The 21,804-nt window shown below is 41.0% G+C and overlaps 2 protein-coding genes across 2 annotated transcripts; both read left to right on the forward strand.

Moving 5' to 3' along the window:
* Nucleotides 1–1,225: 1,225 nt before the first annotated feature.
* On the forward strand, nt 1,226–12,717 carry LOC124273555 (thyrotropin receptor-like). The gene is made up of 2 exons (XM_046708836.1): nt 1,226–1,357; nt 11,661–12,717. Exons 1-2 carry the CDS (start codon nt 1,343–1,345, stop codon nt 12,684–12,686), a joined length of 1,041 nt encoding a protein of 346 aa, XP_046564792.1. The 5' UTR covers nt 1,226–1,342; the 3' UTR covers nt 12,687–12,717.
* A 1,685-nt stretch (nt 12,718–14,402) lies between these two features.
* LOC124273560 (hyphally-regulated protein-like) lies at nt 14,403–18,644 on the forward strand. Its single transcript, XM_046708840.1, has 4 exons — nt 14,403–14,711; nt 17,405–17,482; nt 17,561–18,380; nt 18,520–18,644. Exons 1-4 carry the CDS (start codon nt 14,403–14,405, stop codon nt 18,642–18,644), a joined length of 1,332 nt encoding a protein of 443 aa, XP_046564796.1.
* Nucleotides 18,645–21,804: the final 3,160 nt, after the last annotated feature.

Here is a 21,804-nt window from a genome sequence, read left to right on the forward strand (position 1 = left end):
GGTCCTGGCTTGGGTGGTAACTCTTGGACGGCCGCTTCTCGGGCAGGGACCGATCCCTTTGGCGGGATATGGTGTTCTGATGAACGTTGAAATGTCGGGCAACTGCAGACTGCGACTCCCCAGCTTCAAGGCGGCCTATGGCGATGTTTCGATTGGCGGCACTCAGCTTTGGCATGATGATTTCCTCTTTTCCAGGCAAAAACGATTGACAACATTTAACACAACGTTTGCCTTTTTATAGTGATCGATACCGCATGCTTTTCCGCTTACTTGCACGTGCATTTTTTTTGCATGATTCTTTAGCGAATGATTCTTCAAACAGAAAAACGTTCAAATTGCCGCGTTTAGGGGCTGAAGCTGTTTACAATCCCATACAGATGACGTTTTGGAAGTCCAATATTCTCAAAATCACCTATGCGGGGTTTTTTAAGAGTGTATTAGTGTTCATTTATTTTCACAAAGTAAATATTTACTCGTATTAGAACATGGATAGTGATATTAGGGTAGACATTTTGTCCTTAAATCAGTATAGTAAGGACATACCAACAACAAGTGGAACTCATCTTCAATTACAATCTGTTTGGAATATAAAACTAGCACCACTTGATATTCAATGACGTGTTGTTGCTAATGTTAATCTGATCCTTGTCACAACACACCATCCATATATACTTCTCATCACTTGATTGTAGTCATATTTATCTTGATAACGGTGTAACCGCCGCCATATAGCTGTTATATTGCTGAGTGCGGCGTGAAACTAAACTCACTCACCGATGACGGTGTAAGAATCTGCATCGACACGTCGCTCTATGCAATAAACAAGAAGTTGTCATTCATGAAGTTGTATGCTTCATTTTGGGGCGACTGTGGTAAAGATACATTACAGGTCTGAAGGTACATTTCTTAAATCATTTTGATACGGCATTATAAAATGATCTTGGGAAAGTAAACCTTTTGCAGTCCCACGTTGATTTCACTACCTTCAACACATAGTTGATCGAAATAGTGTAAATATATTCCTGAAACTACAGAACATTTAACGTCCTGCGATGCACATATCTTCGTCAGCGGTTAATACATTTGTCGTATGTGATCTTCAGAACCCAAACTATCAGTGGCTGAACTAAGAATAATGGCTCCAATGTGGGTCAGATTTGGAAACAAGGATATGGTGATTCAACAAGTGCTGTCCTCAGATAAGATAAGCTGTGCTTTACTCATATGTTAAGTAGCGTGGTAATCTGTTGGCTTCGTTGTGATTAACGGACATATTGTTCTGTGCCTAAATGCATGCCGACATTTCAAGAGGACGTCGTTTGTTCCCATTTCGTATCACGAGATGAAATCCGGTAAGGTATGTATGATTGGTACAAGGATTAATATATCCGTATGGTCACAGACTTTCGTGGGATAGTGGTCACAGCTATCATTGAAGGTGTTTGTTTCAAACAGTTCAGTTTTCGTTGATCGTTACGAAAAGTAACTGACAAGTGTGATTAACAAATTAGTACTTGGTTCTGTTCATCCTTGGTAATTTCATAAACTGTCAGAATTTTTCTAGCGTGTCTCACAGTTCCCGATATATATTACTTTGCGTTAGTCGTCCATTAAAGTCTCTCACCGGACAGTCAGTCACATAAACCAGCCTCATTGCTTGACATAGCTCAGTCTCTTTGCTCCACATAACTCAATGCCCTGGATTCACATAACCCAGTCACTTTGTTCCACACACCCCAATGAGTGAGTGACTGAGTTTAGTTTTACGCCGCACACAGCAACATTCCAGCTATATGGCGGCGGTCTGTAAATAATCGAGTTTGGACCAGACAATCCAGTATGAGCATCAATCTGCGTAATTTGGAACCGATATGTGTCAACCAAGTCAGCGAGCCTGACCACCCGATCCCGTTAGTCACCTCTTACGACAAGCATGGTCGCCTTTTGTGGCAAGCATGGGTTGCTGAAGACCTATTCTACCCTGGATCCTCACGGGTCCATAACCCAATGACCTTGCTTCACATAAACTAATGCCTTTGCTTCACATAAACAAAAGTCTTTGCTTCACATAACACAATACCCTTGTTGGCATAACCCAATGCCCTTCCTTCACATAACCACTGCCCTTGCTTCACGTAACCCAATGCCCTTGCTTCACATAACCCAATGACCTTGCTTCACATAACCCAATGTTTTTGCTTCACATAACTCAGTGCACTTGCTTCACATAACTCAATGCCCTCACTTCACATAACCCAATGTTCTTGCTTCATTTAACCCAATATCCTTGCTTCAAAAAACTCATTGCCCTTGCTTCACATAACCCAATGCCCTTGCTTCACATAACCCAATGCCCTTGCTTCAAAAACTCAATGCCCTTGCTTCACATAACCCAATGCCCTTGCTTCACATAACCCAATGCCCTTGCTTCACGCAACCCAATGCCCTTGCTCCACATAACCCAATGCCCTTGCTCCACATAACCCAATGCCCTTGCTTCATATAACTCAATGCCCTTGCTTCGCATAACCCAATGTTCTTGCTTCATTTAACCCAATATCCTTGCTTCACATAACTCAGTGCCCTTGCTTCACATAACCCAATGCCCTTGGTTCACATTACCGAATGCCCTTGGTTCACATAAACCACTGCCTTGCTTCATCTAACCCAGTGCCCATGCTTCACATAACCGAGTGTTTCGCTTAACATAACTCAGTGCCCTTGGTTCAAATAACTCAATGCCCTCACTTCACATAACTCAATGCCCTTGCTTCACATAACTCAATGCCCTTGCTTCACATAATCCAATGCCCTTGCTTCATTTAACCCAATATCCTTGCTTCACATAACCCAGTGCCCTTGCTTCACATAACCCAATGCCCTTGCTTCACGTAACCCAATGCCCTTGCTTCACATAACTCAATGCCCTTGCTTCACATTACCGAATGCCCTTGCTTCACATAATCAACTGCGCTTGCTTCACATAACCCACTGCCTTGCTTCACATAACGCATTGCCCTTCCTTCACATAGCCCACTGCACTTGCTTCACCTAACCAAGTGCTCATGCTTCACATAACCCAGTGTTTTCACTTAACATAATTCCGTCTCTGGGCTTCATAAATTCTGCATCTTTCATTGATAATCTCTTTCTGTGTTCTTCATTAACCCTCTGGCTTCGTCTTTGAATTTATATCAACTAAATAGCATCTTACAACATCTTTGTGTGTACATAGGCCTGAGCAAAATGATACATCATTGTCACAAACATCATACTACAAAATCATTCAATTATGAGTGAGTTGTGTTTTACGCCGCTTTGACCAGTGTTGCAGTTGTACGACGGCTTCATGAGAGATTCAAGGAGATTTAGGTCCAAGACGCCCATCATCTTCAGTACCGTCAAAAAACATGAAACACGTCACTCAATATTTGATACTGATATTTAAATATTTTGAGAGGATGCTGCCAAAGGATGCAAATCTTCACTGCTTGAATAAGTTGTTTGCCAGGACCTTTTTCACACCAGTACTCATCCTTGCAGTAGTGTTTCGCTGAACTTTGAAAGAGCCGCGGCTCAGCCGTGACGATCCGAGTTGGAATTGGTCTTCAGCAACCTTCCCTTGTAAGAGGCAACTAACAGGATCAGGTGGTCCGACTCGCTGACTTGGTTGACACATGTCATCGTATCCCAGTTGTGTAGACCGGTGTTCATATTGTTCATCACAGACTTGTCAGGTCCAGACTTACCGACTGCCGCCATATAGCTGGAATATTGCTGTGTGCGGCGATAAACAGCAAATATAACAAAACAAAACACTTTCACCCAATAACTTTTAGGGCTTGAATAGACACCCGTGGTGGTATTACAGACGTTACATGTATGGAAAAATGCGATGTAGAAAAAAGACAATGTCCTAAAAGTCGTATTAAGGTAAACTTTTTAAGAAGCACGGTCATCCGGTTATCTGTGTGTGAACACTGACACGTGTACCCAGTAGACGTGACTCGATGCCAGTACTGTATCTATGGGCCTTATAAACCCGCTGTAAAAATGGCGTCCTTTGAACGTAATTCACTTGAGGATCGACGTAAATTCTTCATATATTCGGGAAAACAGTCATTATAGTCATTGTGGAAGGAAGTATCCTATAATAATAATAATAATAATAATAATAATAATAATAATAATAATAAGCCAGGATCACCCGAACCCTCTCTGCTGCATATTATCTTTAATCTGTAAAACATAATAATAATAAGGGCCTGATGATGTACGCCTCTCCGTGGTGGGCCTAGATAGGGGAATTATATTCCCTGAACTGAACGTACATCACCCAGTTAGGGCTGACCCCCCGAAGCTGGGAAATTACTGGGTTACAGAAAACCAAGAAGAATTCAATCTTTCACTTCCGCAGCCCAGTCAGCCTTCCTTCGGTAAAGAAACAAACCATACTGGAGATGGGACTTGCCCACACTACTTGAGTGTGCGAAAGCGACAGGGTGGCCTGATAATCCACGCATTAATGGCAAGTCGCTTAAGCTGCATTGGGACAATGCCATGCCCATGTATGCTTACCTGACGGAGCAAAATCTCCGCGACCAATTCCGGCGTCTTAAAAATCTCATACGCCGTGAGCCAGTTCAACCCACAACTGGTGCCCGTCAGGAACCTTTGCATGAGCAGAATGCTCAAGTGGCAGCAGATCCAAAACTTGTAATGGACGTCCGTGTCAACCTCTTTCCTCTTTCTGATGGAAACTCTTCTGGCATAGAGCCAATTGGCCCCGAAATGTCGGACCCTCACTCTTCCTCTTCTTCAGTTGCAGAACTTTCAGAAAATCCTGTGTATATTTTGTTTCATTCTATTTATGATGAAATATCTGCTATACCTTTAGAAAAACGGAGGCCAATTCAACAAACGAAATTATCTTTTCCCAAACATGAAATTGATTTATTAAATGACATTATTTCTATGAAACTTTCTACGGATTGTTCATTACATGAAGTTAATTGTTGTGTCTACGCTGCTGCTCGAACCTTGGAGGAACTTCACAGAGTTTCCAAAGAAAAAACATCTAATACTAAGAAGACTACACCAAAGAAAAACCGGTTTCAAGTGAAACTAACAGAAACTAGAAAATACGTTTCCTGGATAGAGCTGTGCCTGAAACTAAGATCATCAGGGAGTCCAATGTCAAAACGGCAAAAGACAATTTGGAGAAAATTGAAATTGCAGTACAAGACAACAAAAAGAAAAGGTACTTCTCCAAATTGTCCATTCCCTTAAGGCCAAAATAAAAGTTTGGACTGAAAGAAAGAAAAAATGGGAAAAGAAAAAATAAATTTATCAAACAAAATAAACTGTTTAGAAATAATGAAAAGCACTTCTACAGGCAACTGAAAACAAAGGGTGATGGTGAGCATGATAAACGGCCTTCCATGGATGCCAATGAAAGGTTCTGGAAACAGTTGTGGTCTATACCCGGCGACTGTAATCTTGAGGCACCATGGGTCCGTGATTATGACCATGCAATGCATGAGAAAGTAAATAGGTCGTTTGTCTGTTACATCTCACCAGATTGCCTGAAAAGTGTCATCAAAAAGTCCAAATCTAATACAGCTCCAGGGCCTGATGGCATTCGAAACCGGTATTGGAAACTGTTCCTCTGTGTCCAAACACCATTACTTCACTGTTTCAATTCTCTTGTGGACACAGGTGATGTTCCTCCATGGTTCTGCAAAGGTCGCACAATACTTCTCCCCCAAGAAAGGAGACTTGACGGATCCCAAAAACTTCCGCCCTATCACATGTTTGAATACTCAGTATAAAATATTCACAGGGTGTTTGACAAACCTCGTGTCATCTTACTGCTCTTCTAATGATATCATTTACAGAGAGCAGAAGGGGGCGACAAAGGGATGTTTGGGCTGCAAGGATCAACTTCTTGTACACAAAATGATTTTGGAAGAGGCTAAAACATATCCATGTGCTGGATTGACTACAAAAAAGCTTACGACTCTGTTCCTCACGAATGGATTCTGAAGTCTCTTCATTGTATTGACCTCCCGGAGCGACTACTTGATTTACTCAAGTCTTTAATGAGTTGCTGGTCGACTCAACTTGAGATGTACTCGCAAGGGCAGGTGCAGACTTCGGAATCTATTCCAATCAGAAGGGGAATTTTCCCGGGGGACTCCTTTAGTCCTTTGCTTTTTTTGTTTGTCTCTAAATCCTTTGAGCTTTCTGCTCAACAGAGAGGAGGGTTACCATCCCTGACCTCCTAAGCACAGATCACCAACACCGCTTACTCATCTCCTTTACATGGATGACATCGAGCTCCTTGCCAAAGGAGAATCCAATTTGAAAGAACAGGTTCTCCTTGTCGAGTCCTTTTCTAATGATATTGGCATGACATTTGGACTCGACAAATGTAATACTCTTCATTTGAAACGTGGCAAGGTAGTTAATGATGGATCGGTCAAGTTACAAGGGGGAGGAGTTATTGAGCATCTTGTGGAAGATCAGGCCTACACCTATCTTGGAATGCAAGTTCGAGACAAGCTCCAGAATGCCCACATTCAAGACAAACTTCAGGCCGAGTACAAATCTCGTTTAAAGAAAATCTGGAGTTCAGAGCTAAATGCTCGAAACAAGGTCAAAGCCACCTATACTTTTGCTGTGCCAGTCCTTTCCTATTCCTTTGGAGTAGTTGATTGGACAAAACAAGACATCCAGAGTCTTGACCGTCTGACCAGAAGGATCATGTCTGATAACAGAGCCCACCACCCTCGTTCCTCTCTTAACCGTTTATACATGCCAATCAATTCTGGAGGTCGGGGTTTGATTAATGTGGAGGCTCTTCATGACAGAATTTTATTGTGTACTTTTGCACATATTTATTTATCGGATGATCCTCTGGTGATGCATGTGAAGACTCATGATGAAAGCAAGGAATTCCACAGCTATTTTAAGCGTGCCAAAGTTGTTGGACAGAATCTGAGATTTCAGGTAGATTTTGTTGATGGCGATGTACTGCTGGACGGTACAGCGATGGGAGTAAAACAGGTGAAGTCCTTCACCAAGTCTGCCCAGAGTCGGTCTTTTGTGGAGAAGCTTTCTGAGAAGCCATTGCATCGTGTGTACATGCAGTGTGTTGAACGGAACAAACCTGCCAACAAACCTGATCTTGTCCTTTTTGATAAAGCCAATGAATGTATTTATATCATTGAATTTTCTGTCCCTTTTGACACCAATGTGATTGGCAAGATTCAGGAAAAGCATGATAAATATGCGGACCTCGCCTTTGAAATGTCTCGCTTGCATCCCAAGTACACTGTCGCCAGGCTCCCCATTGTTCTCGGTGCCCTTGGTTTGGTACCTCCTGATCTCTTGGAAGAGATCAGGAGAGTGCCCGGGTTCTCCACCGGGAGTACAGCCCTTCTGACACTCTGGGTAATGCAGAAGGCTGCAGTGTTGGGGAGCCTTCATATTCTCCGGAAAGTTCTTGGTGGGTTCGACTAGGCAGCGTTTCCTGGGAGAAGTCCCATTCGCTGTCTGGGCTGCGTGTAGAGGGGGCAAGGGCCCTCAGCTGATGATGAGCCTTACCAGCCTGACTGTGCCAGGATCACCCGAACCCTCTCTGCTGCATACTATCTTTAATCTGTAAAACATAATAATAATAATAATAATAATAATTGTGGAAGGAAGGCTTCTCGGTGTAAAATAAGACCATTCTGATCTCGTTGCCATGGTTGCTTTTGCCTGAGTGAGTGATTATGGTTTTACTTCACTTTAAGCAACATTCGAGCTGGGAATGCCTAAAATGGGTTTCACTCCTTGCATTGAGCATTATGGAACATAGTCAATGCCTTCAGACTATTTGTCTCTCAAAGAAACTGCATTCTTTCAAATTGTCAAATTTCTCTTTTAACTGCCGGTCACTCTGTAACCAAACGTAGAGTCAGTCGAACAAACAAATGAAGAAGTAGAGATTCAATTATATAATTTATGTTGTAATAAATAGACTCAGGAATGTAAATTGCATTAACTCACTGACGAAAGTGAGTGAGCGAGCGAGTTAAAAGTTAACGTCAACTCGACAATATTTCAGCCATATAGTGACGAGAAAGGTTTTTCATACACAATAAATATAAGTTGTTATCATCTTCTTATTTGCTGTTACATCATACTTTCAGGCTACCCGTCCCCATTGTACATGGCTTTACGTCAATGGTTTACAGATGAATAAAGTAATATAGAGCCTTAGTGTAGAATGTTTAAATGAAGTACTGTATTGCAACAAAGTTTTGCGAACGTAATGATAAAGGTAATAGTATAACATGATTTTCATGGTCAGTGTGCACTTCAATGCAGTATGTAATTATTGTTACTGTATGTCAGTGATTCATTCAGATTCAACTCCAACATAAACATGTGTTGACATGAACTATTGCAAAATGAAACAAAAACATTATTTAGGTGAACTACTTGAGCTTAAAATCTCACGTGACCTCCAGTAACTAAGATCCTTCACTAGAATGCCATTATACAGTCCTACAAAGTGTATAAGAAACAAACAAAAATAACAAGATAATGTGAAATGTTCTCTCAGAGCCAGAGGCCATACTAATAGGTCCAAATAAAAGATTTGTCAAATCTTAGAAGGGCATTTAGAAGTGGAATGCATAAGAAAATCAAGACGTATAGATGTCAACTCTTTTATTGTGAATAACACGACGTTTCGGAGTGTATGCTTGATCCTTCACAACAGGAAGTTGCCATTCATAGCTCGTGCTTCTCTCAAAAGATTGGTGCATTTGAGGCCACTTAATTCCTCCAAAACGTCACATATTAAACCATTCAAACCCGCAAAACTTGCAGAATCTGAGCCATATCGTGATAATCGTATCGCGCGATACTGTACCGGTATATACCGGTTTACCGGTAGTATTGCACACCCTAATCGTCATTAATTAGAATGTTGTGTACACAATGCTCCTGTATCACCTGAGAATGCAGACTGTCCCTTGGTGTGCACTTATTCCATTAACTTGATCCTTGTAACCAACCATTCAAAACACGGACTTGTCGCAGCAAGTATTCAGACCAATGAGTGCTCGCGTTACATTGACTGTACTTCACGTTGAATATGTACATGTCCAAGGTTTCGAACTCTACCAATTAACTTTATTATATTTAGTTTATTTTTTTTATATGGACTATCAGTGCAGCCTCTGTGACGCGCATATCGCCTAACTGCTATTCACATCCGACTTGGCGTTTGACTGGTTACATACTGTCTGAGCGAATGAATGTCAAGTTGGGGTATCCTAGTGGTTAAAGCGTTCACCCACGCCGATGATCCGGGTCCGATTCCCAAAGTTGGTAGATTGTGTGAAGCCCATTTCTATTTTTCCCTACAGCGATATTGCTGGAAAAGTGCTAAAAGAGACGTAATGCCACACTCACTAACCCCATATTGTGCAAGGAATGTTCACCGAAGAGAACCATATGCTTTGGTTTAATCATATTTATTTCCGTACCTTGTGCACGGACTGGATTGGTGAGCAAGTCTTGCGACTACTATAAATTCCACATGGGCAATGCACAAATCTCAAATGAAAATTAGTACAGTCTAGATACAAATGAATTAGGAGATAAACGTGCTGTGTTTGAGAGTCAGATGAATGTTCAGGGGCGGGGGTGGGGGTGGGGTGTTTGCTGAAATATGGACTTGTGAATACATAATGAGTAGTATCATAAGTTATTACTCGCCCGTTCAAGATATCACTGTTTAGTAAATCTACACAGTATACATTGTGTAATAACATCGCGTGCTGCCGGAACTATTTGCACTCGGTCACATGACGCGATCAAAACAAAATATGGGCTGTAATTCACAACACATCTCGAAGTCGCGATATTTCAGATGCTTTATTTCAAACATGTTTTTTACATAGCTACATATGCGTACATATCTTTCGCTCATTAGATACCAATACCATTCACTCGTTTCATAAATTTGTATCACACGGGATATCGTTTAGTATTCTCTATATATCGAACCGCAGGAATAAGTAGGCTCCTCATTGATTTCGTTTTGTTGGTTGGTTGTCTGACGTTGCACTCAGCAATATTCCAGCTATATGGCGCGGTCTGTAAATAATCGAGTCTGGACCAGCCAATCCAGTGATCAACACCATGAGTATCTATCAACGCAATTGGGATACGATGACATGTGTAAACCAAGTCAGCGAGCCTGACCACCCGATCCCGCTAGTCGTGGTATGCAAAAGACCAATTCTAACTCACTCACGGGTAGGTGCTCGTTGGTACTTGGGGAACGTAGAGAATACCAAATTGAAATATAAAATGACTATGATCTTTGGAATATACTAAGTGAGTGAGTTTAGTTTTACGCCGCAAAATTCCAGCAATATCAAGGCGGGGGACACCAGAAATGGGCTTCACACATTGTACCATGTGTGGAATCGAACTCGAGTCTTCGGCGTGACGAGCGAACGCTTTAATCACTAATTACCCCACCGCCCCGGAAAGACACGATCACTATGGTATATAGTATTCCCAGAAATTATTGAGAAAGTTGTTTTCGCAAATATGTAATACATGTATGCAAACTATAGAAGTCTTACTTAAGTGAATGTGTTGAGATATATGATCCTCTTACAGTATCAGTGTCTTTTCAGTTCTTTGTGAGACCTCCTTGCCCTGCAATACACGACTGAATGCACCTAGGTACACCACCGATCAAAATTAGTAGGAAATCGTGTGACAGCATATCCCAATATTCAACCACTTCTTTCTTCATATCCTCAATATTTATAATATCCTTATTCCTTTTTGGTTTATTCTGCCCTAGTCCCCACACATTCTCAATAGGGTTACGATCTGGGCTGTAGCTGGGCCAGTCTAAAACTTGAACATTTTCGTCCCACAGCTACTGTTCTGTATAGCCCGCAGTGTCTTTAGGGCCGTTATCGTGCTGGAAAATCCAATTCGTCAAACTTCCAGTGAGCCCTACACCAGTTTAAACGTTTTTCATTGTGTGCATCTTTCATCAATGGTGAAGGAATTCCGCGCTTTTTCACCCAGTGAAGTGTTATTCTTGTCTAAGGGTTCCATTACATACCTGAGGACTTCCTCTATTAGTCATCTCATTTCTGATATTCTCAAAGCTTTTCAATGTTCCCCTACTACAATCTGACCATGTCGCCGGCGATCCGTAGTACTGAACATTCTTGGCTCCTTGCCCCTGTCTAGTGCTCAATCCCAACTCCTGACTGAATATTCTTCAAAGTTATGTATACTATACACAGAGGAATGTCATGTCTACTAGCTAACTCTTTTGCATTAGTCACACCCCTTTCAAAATCACCTAGAACCAGGTTTCGTTTTTCTTCTTCTGTCAAATATGCCATGTCAACAAAGGAAGCCGTCTGCTTCACCAGGGGAGATAACTCTTGATGTAGTAAGGTTCCTTTTTTAATCCAACAAGAGTTGCCTCCCATATTGAGTACCTTACTACATAATATTAAAAATTATATTATCAGTGTTTGGAAACAATGATTTTCTCAATAATTTCCGGGAAAACTGTATGGTTGGAATGTGATGTAAACTATATTTTTTCTATTCTGCAGATTTTCACAGTTGTTTCGCTCCTACAGTTACTCAGCCTCGTGACGTCACAGGACGAAAACTGTACGTCAACGTGCTCAACGCTCCTGTTTTCCCCACACACTACAGTGTGTTTTGAAATCCATTGTTTACCATTATTGGACGAAGAAACGGAAATCTTGAACATAGCGGAGTCAACACTTGAAGACATACCTGAAAATGCCTTTCTGTATCTTACAAACCTGACGCAAATCCACATAGCAGATTGTACAATCGGAAAACTGAAATCATATTCCTTCAACGCAACATACAACATCATAGATATTTTCATTCACCATTCTAATATCAGGACTGTTGAATCCTTTGCCTTCGGAAAGAGTACGTTCGCTAAAGGAGGAAAGCTCAACACGTACCAGTTGCTTATAGGAACCATTGAGTCTTTTGCTTTTGATGGGATATCTGATATGGAGACACTGACCTTCTATGCAACGAACATCACAACTATAGAGTCGAAGGCTTTCTACAAGATTTCTTCCTGCGAGTCTTTCCAAATATACCACTCAACAATTACCAATCTCAAGTCCTTAGCTTTGGATGGGTTTACAGAAATGAAAAATGTTCGAATTTTTTCTTGCACCATTATGAACCTGGAACGAAATACCCTGGATGCCTTTCAGTCAGATATGGGTTCTGATTTTATGTTCTTCTACATCAGTGTTGACTGTGTGTGCGACATCACATGGATCTTTTCTGTTAAATCCTCCTTTCCGGATTTCCCTCTGAACGGGATAGGATGCACTATGGACTCAGTGTTTGAGGGAGCTACTCTTGACACGCTGAACGTCACTGACATCTGTCGGTCGAGTGAAACTGACGATACCAAAATTCCCAGTACAGAGAGTTCAGTAACTGTTACCACTCCTAACGAGGACACAAACACAACCACAGAGCTACCAAACCCAGGCACCGCGAGTCTGTTGTCACCATCAATCACATTGATTCAGTGTGTCGTATTTGCCTCTGTGTTGTGGCATGCCATTCAATATTGATGTATTCTCATTAAATTGGTTATTGACTCGAGGGAACATCGTGGCTAATATGTCCATTCAACCGTCAGTCAATAACACACACACATACACACACACTTACAGAGAGAGAGAGAGAGAGAGAGAGAGAGAGAGAGAGATAGAGAGAGAGAGAGAGAGAGAGAGAGAGAGAGAGAGAGAGAGAGAGAGAGAGATTAATACAATTTACTACAAAGACGTAACGGTGGCTGTGCAAAAGAATATAAAATCAAAGACAGTATAATACAAAAGGAATGATGATAGCAATAGAGAGAATGATAGCAATATTAACCAGAATGGTATATTAAAAAGGATGGTCAAGTTTCCAAAATCGGCCATGACTCAGTATCCAGGGTAAAATATCTAAACACAATTCCTAGTCTCCTTGTAACTTGAGACCTAATGTGGGATGACACCCTCGGGTGAAATCCTCTTATATCCCTACGAAAAGGATCCCAGTAGATTCTCCAACTCCCTTGGTCAGAATACAGTGGGGTTGAGTGTTCTGTAGTATCTTCCAGATCTCACACTAAATGTAGCACAGGTCTAAATATAGCACACAACTTCCTATCACTGGCTATCCACACATAATGAATAATAACGTAACTTTGAATAAGAACGTATCTCACTTTCAGATAACAGGTTTCCCGAAACTATAACTGTCTTAACAGGGTGACGACTTGTTGCTAGATAAACAGAACGGTTTGATTATTAGTATTTAACCTCGGTATTAAGGTGAAAATGTGCTTGCCGTCTAAAGGGAAGTGTCATCATGGGCATGCGTTGATCATGTTAGGTGTAGGGGAACGGAAATAACTGGTCAGTTTTATGAGAGATGTTCACACGTGACGATCCAGGTTAGAATTGGTCTTCAGTAACCCATGCTTGCCGTAAAAGACAAGTAACGAGATCGGATGGTCAGGCTCGCTGAATTAACTGACACATGTCATCGTATCCCATGTGTGTAGACCGATGTTCATACTGTTGATCACTGGATTGTCTGGTCCAGAATCGATTATTTAACGACCGCCGCCCCCCATATAGCTGGAATGTTGCTGTGTGTGGTGGTAACAGCAAACAAACAAATATGAGAGGTGTACACTGATAGCTTTAACAATGATGTAATGTATAAACATGGAATTCCGTAGCCACGTATATATAATTTGATCACTTTTAGCTTCAGCGTTTCCAACCTCTGCTTATGAAAAGGTGACTTTAACAATTTAATAGATAGTTTGTCAAACAAAATGTCAGAACTTAAATGAGCCGGTTCTTGGCTTTTTGTAATGATAATGACATAATTAGCTAGTTTTAGCTATTTTTATTATTATTATTATTATTTAGCAATATACGCCCTGTGATGATGCATTGTTGCCTCAATAGCGCGACTCTTTTTTAGTTCAATTAGTGATTAATATTAAGGAGAACAGAATCATTTGTGTTCTACAAAATGAAAACAATCATTAAATATACCCAATTACTTCCGGAACAGTTAAGCCCTTAAGAGTTGCCAATGGTTAGGTCGCATGAACCTAATAAGAGACCCACTGTTGGCGAACTAATTAGCGATCCATTTCTATACACAGAATTTAGAATTTCCAATCGATAATTACAAGATTACGAGATCATTACAAAGGGAACAGGAAGAAGTGGGACAAGACGATAATGACACATCACTTAAAGCATTTCCTTGCATGCAGTATGACTCGCCTGGTTCCGGTGACCTTGACCATTGGTCTCTGGTTGATAGATACGATTTCTGGAGCTGGGCTAAAATTGAAAGATGTGACCAATGCTAACAGGATCCTCGTAGGATACAATCTGTGGACAGGACGAATGTCTAACGTTGAGGCTTGCTGGACGCTATGTTCTTACCTCCCTGGCTGCGCTTCCCTTAACTGGATAGGTGAGAAGCAAGCCTGCCAACTGAAGACTCACCGTGAAGAAGATTCCACCAGACTGAGCTTCTTCATGGGAGGGGTGTACATCAGAGGAACTGGTGATTCTAGGGTAAGATGAGATGCGACGGAATGGTATGGTGAGTGAGTGAATTACTACTCACACTTTGATAAGGATCACACAAATTCACAACTTGACTTTAACGTAGATTTGTAATATGAAATTGTATCCATATAAAACTGGATAAATAATAATATGGTGACCCCTCTTCAGGTAGACAGTCACTTTATTCTAACATTATGCACTTGATACATGAGTAACCATAAAAATGGTTTTCATGACACCAGTCAACCATTTTGCAAATCATGGAACCAGACATTGCCAACTAAACAACACCTGTCAATAGCAGGTACGGGATCCACAAGAAGACGCAATGACATACTGAAACCTAGGAACCATGCTTACAATAAACTTAGGTAATTAAATCAAATTTGACCCCACATAATAGTTTTCTGTTGAATCCATGATGATCCTTAGCAAAGTGAGAATAGTATATTTAACGTCACATCGGCAATCTTTCAGCCATATCGTGACGAGAACAATTTATATATTAGTAATAAAATCAATAAATTTAGCATATACAAAATTTTAGAATATTAAAAAAACTGTCTTCGAGGGACAGTGAACGACTAGAGTACCACTGCTCTTAAGTTATAACTAGTGCGCTATGATAAAAAGAGATCACTATAGACAACAGTACAACATAAAAACGGGCTATAGATCACCAACAACTGAGGAATGGTATGGGATGGGACTGGATAAGAATGGTATGGGATGGGTGTTGGACTGGGATGGTATGGGATGGGATTGGATAAGAATGGTATGGGATGGGTGTTGGACTGGGATGGTATGGGGTGGGATTGGATAAGAATGGTATGGGATGGATGTTAGACTGGGATGGTATGGGATGGGATTGGATAAGAATGGTATGGGATGGGTGTTGGACTGGGATGGTATGGGATGGGATTGGATAAGAATGGTATGGGATGGGTGTTGGACTGGGATGGTATGGGGTGGGATTGGATAAGAATGGTATGGGATGGATGTTAGACTGGGATGGTATGGGATGGGATTGGATAAGAATGGTATGGGATGGGTGTTGGACTGGGATGGTATGGGATGGGATTGGATAAGAATGGTATGGGATGGGTGTTGGACTGGGATGGGATGGTATGAGGTGGGATGATGTGAGTGAGTGTGAGTGAGTTGATTTTTACTCCGCACTCAGCAATATTCCAGCCATATGCCGGCGGGATGATGTGAGGTGAGACGAAACAAGACGGAGTGGGATCTCATTTGGTGAGCTGGGATTAGATGATATGGGAAATACAACACTGGATAAGATGTCTATTCTATGTATATTATACTGTGTATTCGCGCTCGATACAGTGAGTTAAACTGTACCTCTCAATAGATTGTATCACATTTCATTGTCAATTTAACTATCTTAAATTATATCCCCGAGGGGTATTTCTATATATTTCATATTTTTCAATGTAATCGTATTTACAACTTTTACAGATTATTTTTTTTAATTGAAGTTTGATCTTTTAAACGAAGAAGAAAACTATTTTATCAATGTGTCACACATATTACAATGTCTGGTCTATATGGCATGTGAGACATACATATAAATTGAAATATATGTAAATAAAATATTGAATGAAAAGATAATACATTTATCAACATGATACATCATTATCCTAGTAAGAGTTACTACAATGCACACGAACAGACGACAGTGGCAATGAACATCCGACTTCATAAATATCAGTAGGCCTAGACTATATTATATATATAGATTATATTGATATTGGATATGATATTGGTTCATTATTCCACCAATAAATGTGTGAACTGATACTTTTTTTCCTGTTTCTTCTTTTCCTAGCAAAAATTGATTTTTTTATCCGATTCTTTTTTTCCTGATGCTTTTTTTCCGATTACCGACTATCTCATGTCATCATGTGATGCATTATGTAACTTATGACTAATGATGTCAACTGTAGTCATTTCGTATGATTTCTATGTCAACATTTCAATACATCATTATGGCATAAGACCATTACATTTGGTGCATGTGTGACAATGAAAGGACATACACTAAAACAACATTATTTTTCCATACATTTCTTGTTAGAAAATGAAAAGGGGACTTTTTTTCCGGAGGACTTATTACCTAGGCAAATTTAGGACTTTTTTACCGGTACTATTGTACCGAGGACTTTTCTGCCGAACACCGTTTTGATCAGATGTTTTTAAGCTAAACTGTGAGTTCTGTATCGCTTCTGTTTAATGAATCATGTATTTTTAGACAGCTGCCTATATGTTCATCAGACACATGAACATTTTAGTATTCAAATTAAACTACAGGTGTTGATGTTAATACTACATTCTCAACACCTCATTATAGTCAATATGTACATCTTCAAAGTAACATAGAACACATTAGAAACGTAACTGTGTTTATATTTTCGTTGAAGGACCCCCAGTCCATTATACGGTTTATATGAAGATATTGGACACATTACAAACACGTGTATTTGATTTCCAGTTCCAGGTATCTGCATGTTCTTCACAGCCCTGTGCGGCATCAGAGACATGTGTTCCGGTAGCCAGAGCGGGTACCTATCTGTGTGTGGACACTGCGATAGAAAGTGACTCACGGCTCGACCTTGAAATATGGAAAATGGCAATAGAAACGAATGGAAATGTAAGCCACAACGATCCTTTGTCAATTGTAGACAGTGGAGAAGTGGGCAGTAGTGTCACGACACCAGCGGACAGCGGAGAAGTGGGCAGTAGTGTCACGACACCAGCAGGTAGTGGAGAAGAGGGCAGTAGTGTAACGACACCAGCAGGCAGTGGAGAAGAGGGCAGTAGTGTAACGACACCAGCAGGCAGTGGAGAAGAGGGCAGTAGTGTCACGACACCAGCAGGCAGTGGAGAAGTGGGCAGTAGTGTCACGACACCAGCAGGCAGTGGAGAAGGGCAGTAGTGTAACGACACCAGCAGGCAGTGGAGAAGAGGGCAGTAGTGTCACGACACCAGCAGGCAGTGGAGAAGTGGGCAGTAGTGTCACGACACCAGCAGGCAGTGGAGAAGTGGGCAGTAGTGTCACGACACCAGCAGGCAGTGGAGAAAAGGGCAGTAGTGTAACGACACCAGCAGGGAGTGGAGAAGAAGGCAGTAGTGTCACGACACCAGCAGGCAGTGGAGAAGAGGGCAGTAGTGTCACGACACCAGCGGACAGTACACTAGCTGGAACACGTGTATCGCCGTCGACAGGAGGTGAAAGATCCTTGACATCAGCAGGCAGTGATCAAAGCGGCAAAAGTGTCTCAACAACAGCAGGAAGTTATGAAGGAGTTGTAAGTGTCTCAATATCACCAGGAAGTGTTGACGGAGGTGAAAATGTCTCAACATCAGCAGGAAGTGATGAAGGGGATGAAAGTATCACAACATCAGCAGGAAGTGATGAAGGAGACGAAAGTGTCTCAACATCAGCAGGAAGTGATGAAGGAGGTGAAAATGTCTCAACATCAGCAGGAAGTGATGAAGGAGACGAGGGTGTCTCAACACCAGCAGGAAGTTATGAAGGAGGTGAAAGTGTCTCAACATCAGCAGGAAGTGATGAAGGAGGTGAAAGTGTCTCAACATCAGCAGGAAGTGATGAAGGAGGTGAAAGTGTCTCAACATCAGCAGGAAGTGATGAAGGAGGTGATGAAGGGAGACGAAGGAGGTGAAAGTGTCTCAACATCAGCAGGAAGTGATGAAGGAGGTGAAAGTGTCCCAACATCAGCAGGAAGTTATGAAGGGGGTGAAAGTGTCTCAACATTAGCAGGAAGTGATGAAGGAGGTGAAAGTGTCTCAACATCAGCAGGAAGTGATGAAGGAGGTGAAAGTGTCTCAACATCAGCAGGAAGTGATGAAGGAGGTGAAAGTGTCTCAACATCAGCAGGAAGTGATGAAGGGGGAAAGTGAAAGTGTCTCAACATCAGCAGGAAGTGATGAAGGAGGTGAAAGTGTCTCAACATCAGCAGGAAGTGATGAAGGAGGTGAAAGTGTCCCAACATCAGCAGGAAGTGATGAAGGAGGTGAAAGTGTCTCAACATCAGCAGGAAGTGATGAAGGAGGTGAAAGTGTCTCAACATCAGCAGGAAGTGATGAAGGAGGTGAAAGTGTCTCAACATCAGCAGGAAGTGATGAGGGCGGTGAAAGCAGTGATGACGATTAGGCAAAAGGTATGCTCATTGAAGGAACGCTTTTTTTGCAAGCACTTGTATATACATCATTACGATTCATCTTGTGACAGAAAGAAACGTTACTGAGTAACAAATTGGTAAATTGCGAGCTGTATTGGTAAAATAGCTACGATTTGCCTTCTGTTCAACTTTCTTCGGTTAAGAAGTCCTTGGTAAAAACGTTCCGGCTAAAAAGGCTGTTGTAAAAAGTCCTTTTGTGGTAAAAACAGATTTAGTTATGTATTTGACAAAATTGACATCAAAGATCTTTCGAAAAAAACTTGAAGAAATCGCATATAATGACGCCAAGGCAGGTAGTAGAATACTCTACACTTACATAGGAATACTCTAAAGTATGCTGTTCATGTGGACGTTGTTTTCGTGAACTGATGACGTTGGAAATGAATCAATAAGGGAGATCACTCTAAATCAAGGTCACTACCAGTAGTCAACATTATATGAGTGCCTCAATCACTTTGCTGACACAATAGTCATCTGATTTCCAATTCAAATACACACCGCCAAATGTTCCCTAAGAGACGACAGTCTGAGAGTTTTCGTTCAATTTAGAAAAAAATATATTTCAAGAAAAGCAAATGAGTTTTCATCTTCCATCAAACATATTAAATAGAAAAGACGTATGTGTATAGTTGTCCAATCAATCGACTTTCAAAAGTGCACCTGCCATCACATTGCCTAATACATGTAAGTGTTTGATCTCCATCCTTTTTTTTTTTGCAAATGTGCACAAAGCTAAACTCAACTGTCATTGGTTTTTGGTCTTCGTTTTGTTGTAAGTGAGTGAGTGGGTATGGTGTTACGCCCGTCTTATCATTATGCAAGGAATATCACGTCGTGGAAGAACATAAATGTGCAATCGAACACAGACATTTGTCGTGACGAGCGAGCGTCAGCTGCCCCACCGCCGCAATCTGTTATAATCCCATCTCATATGTGACCTGCTGAAACAGCTTTGACATTAAATTCGAACCATCATCAGACTCAGCTACTTTTATAAAGCCAACCATGATTTTAAAAAATAATTGAAATATCTTGGTAAAAAGGTGGCGATCTCATGTCAATGGCTTCTGGGAATCTCCGTGAAGCAGAGTTAACTGAAAAGAAAGAGAAAATATTCTGATGCTTTGTCCCGCCATGTTGTATTAATGCAGTCAGCAGGTGTAGAAAGTAGCACACAAGAAAGAGTGAGTGAGTTAAACATTTTAGTCACATCGGCAGTATTTCAATCAGATTGTAGTCAGATTTAGCTGTAACCTAAAATTACAAAAATGCTACGTTTTAAAAATCTGGCAAGTTAAAATTTACTGAATGTTTTCGGGACTTACTTATCCTCTCCGGGGGACAATAATTTTACTTTATTTCAACCCCCTTTGAGGATACAGCCACTAACAATCTCAGTTGCTTTTTTAAACTATACTGATTCCAAATATACATCTATCTACAAAACATATCAATTTCTTTTAAAAATTCAATAATTAAATGGTAGTTAACATTATTTAAAAGATCTTTAACCGTTTTCACAGTAAAATATTTATCCCTATGTCCCGAGTGAAATTTATGATCACTGTCATGCGCTTTAGCGAGGGTCTTGAACACGAGGGACATATTCGAAAACCTTCGAAGTCGGTCAATGTATCATTACGCCGTCGAACGAATCCGTCATAGTGTAAAGGTACAATGACAGTTGTTAAAATGATATTGTTATTGTTATTGATATTTGTTTCTATTTGATAATTTTATTGATGTTATACTTATTAAAGCAGTTTCAAACCTAAAGGTGAATTTGTTGTTATATTTTAAGGAATACTTTGAGTACTATTTCTTCAAGGTTTGGGATACATGTGTAAAAAAATCGCCAAGTATATAAAACATCGCTGCAATACGGTCTTGAACAGAATGGCATTACAACATTTTACAGGTATTAAAACACATCACTGTAAACAATGATCATGTAGAAGTGGGTAAAAAACGTATGTGTAAACTTCAATGTACGAAATTATAAGAATTGAATGTCAGTTTGTGTGTTTGCACTAAAAAATGAACGTTGTCAAAGCGTCGTTCAATGGTTTGAACAACGCTTTGAGAACGTTCATTTTTCTTACATGAACGTTTGTCAACATTTTGCTGAAACGGACTGACCTAGTTTTTGCTTGCGTCAGTGTCTTTGTCATAAACGATAAGTCTGGAATTAGTCCGAGTCTGAGTCGACAACAGTTTTTTGTTTGCATCCAAAAAGACCGCCTCCGTGGTGTAGTGGTTAGAGCGTCCGCCCGGAGAGCGAAAGGTCGCGGGTTCTATCCCCGACCGCGTCATACCAAAAGACGTTAAAATATGGTACTTGTTGGTCCCAGCCTGGCGCTCGGCATTAATGGGTATAACAAGGACTGGTCGGCTCGGTAATGGGGTATTTATGTTGTGGCATGGTATCTCAGTGGGCTAGCACTATAAAACCAGCTTAAGTCTGGGCTAGTACAAGCAGCCGCACATACACATACACACGCAAGCACGTCGTCATATGAGCGAAATATTCTCAAGCACGACGTTAAACCCAATTTCACCTCACCTCACCTCGCAGCCAAAAAGTTGTCAATGTCATATAGTCAAAATACAAACCTGTCAAAAGTTGTTTTCGATTGTGGGTAAAAAAAAATCATCCTTCGGTAAGTCATTTATGACACTCTCCGGTAAGTGGGGACTGGCGAGACGCCGACTCGCTCAAGATCGTTCCCGGCAACACTTTCAGTCTATACCTTGCAACTTCCATTTCACCATGTTCAGTGTCTATCACACACACGTGAAAGGAATGTAGTGGTTGTATTGATCTCGTTACATGTCCAGTAGCGTCCACCTTAACCAGGTCGTCGTCGTTGATTGCAGTT

This window comes from Haliotis rubra, unplaced genomic scaffold (assembly GCF_003918875.1).
Source record: "Haliotis rubra isolate DU_JTF1 unplaced genomic scaffold, ASM391887v1 Scf182, whole genome shotgun sequence".
NCBI lineage: Eukaryota > Metazoa > Mollusca > Gastropoda > Lepetellida > Haliotidae > Haliotis > Haliotis rubra.

Bases quoted from the DNA above. Each gene is read 5' to 3' on its own strand.
- LOC124273560 (XM_046708840.1), top strand. From the start codon at position 14,403: ATGACTCGCCTGGTTCCGGTGACCTTGACCATTGGTCTCTGGTTGATA. The intron at 17,483-17,560 runs GTAGTGGAGAAG...CGACACCAGCAG, and splicing joins TAGTGTCACGACACCAGCAG to GCAGTGGAGAAGAGGGCAGT. The intron at 18,381-18,519 runs GTGATGAAGGGA...GTGATGAAGGAG, and splicing joins AGCAGGAAGTGATGAAGGAG to GTGAAAGTGTCTCAACATCA.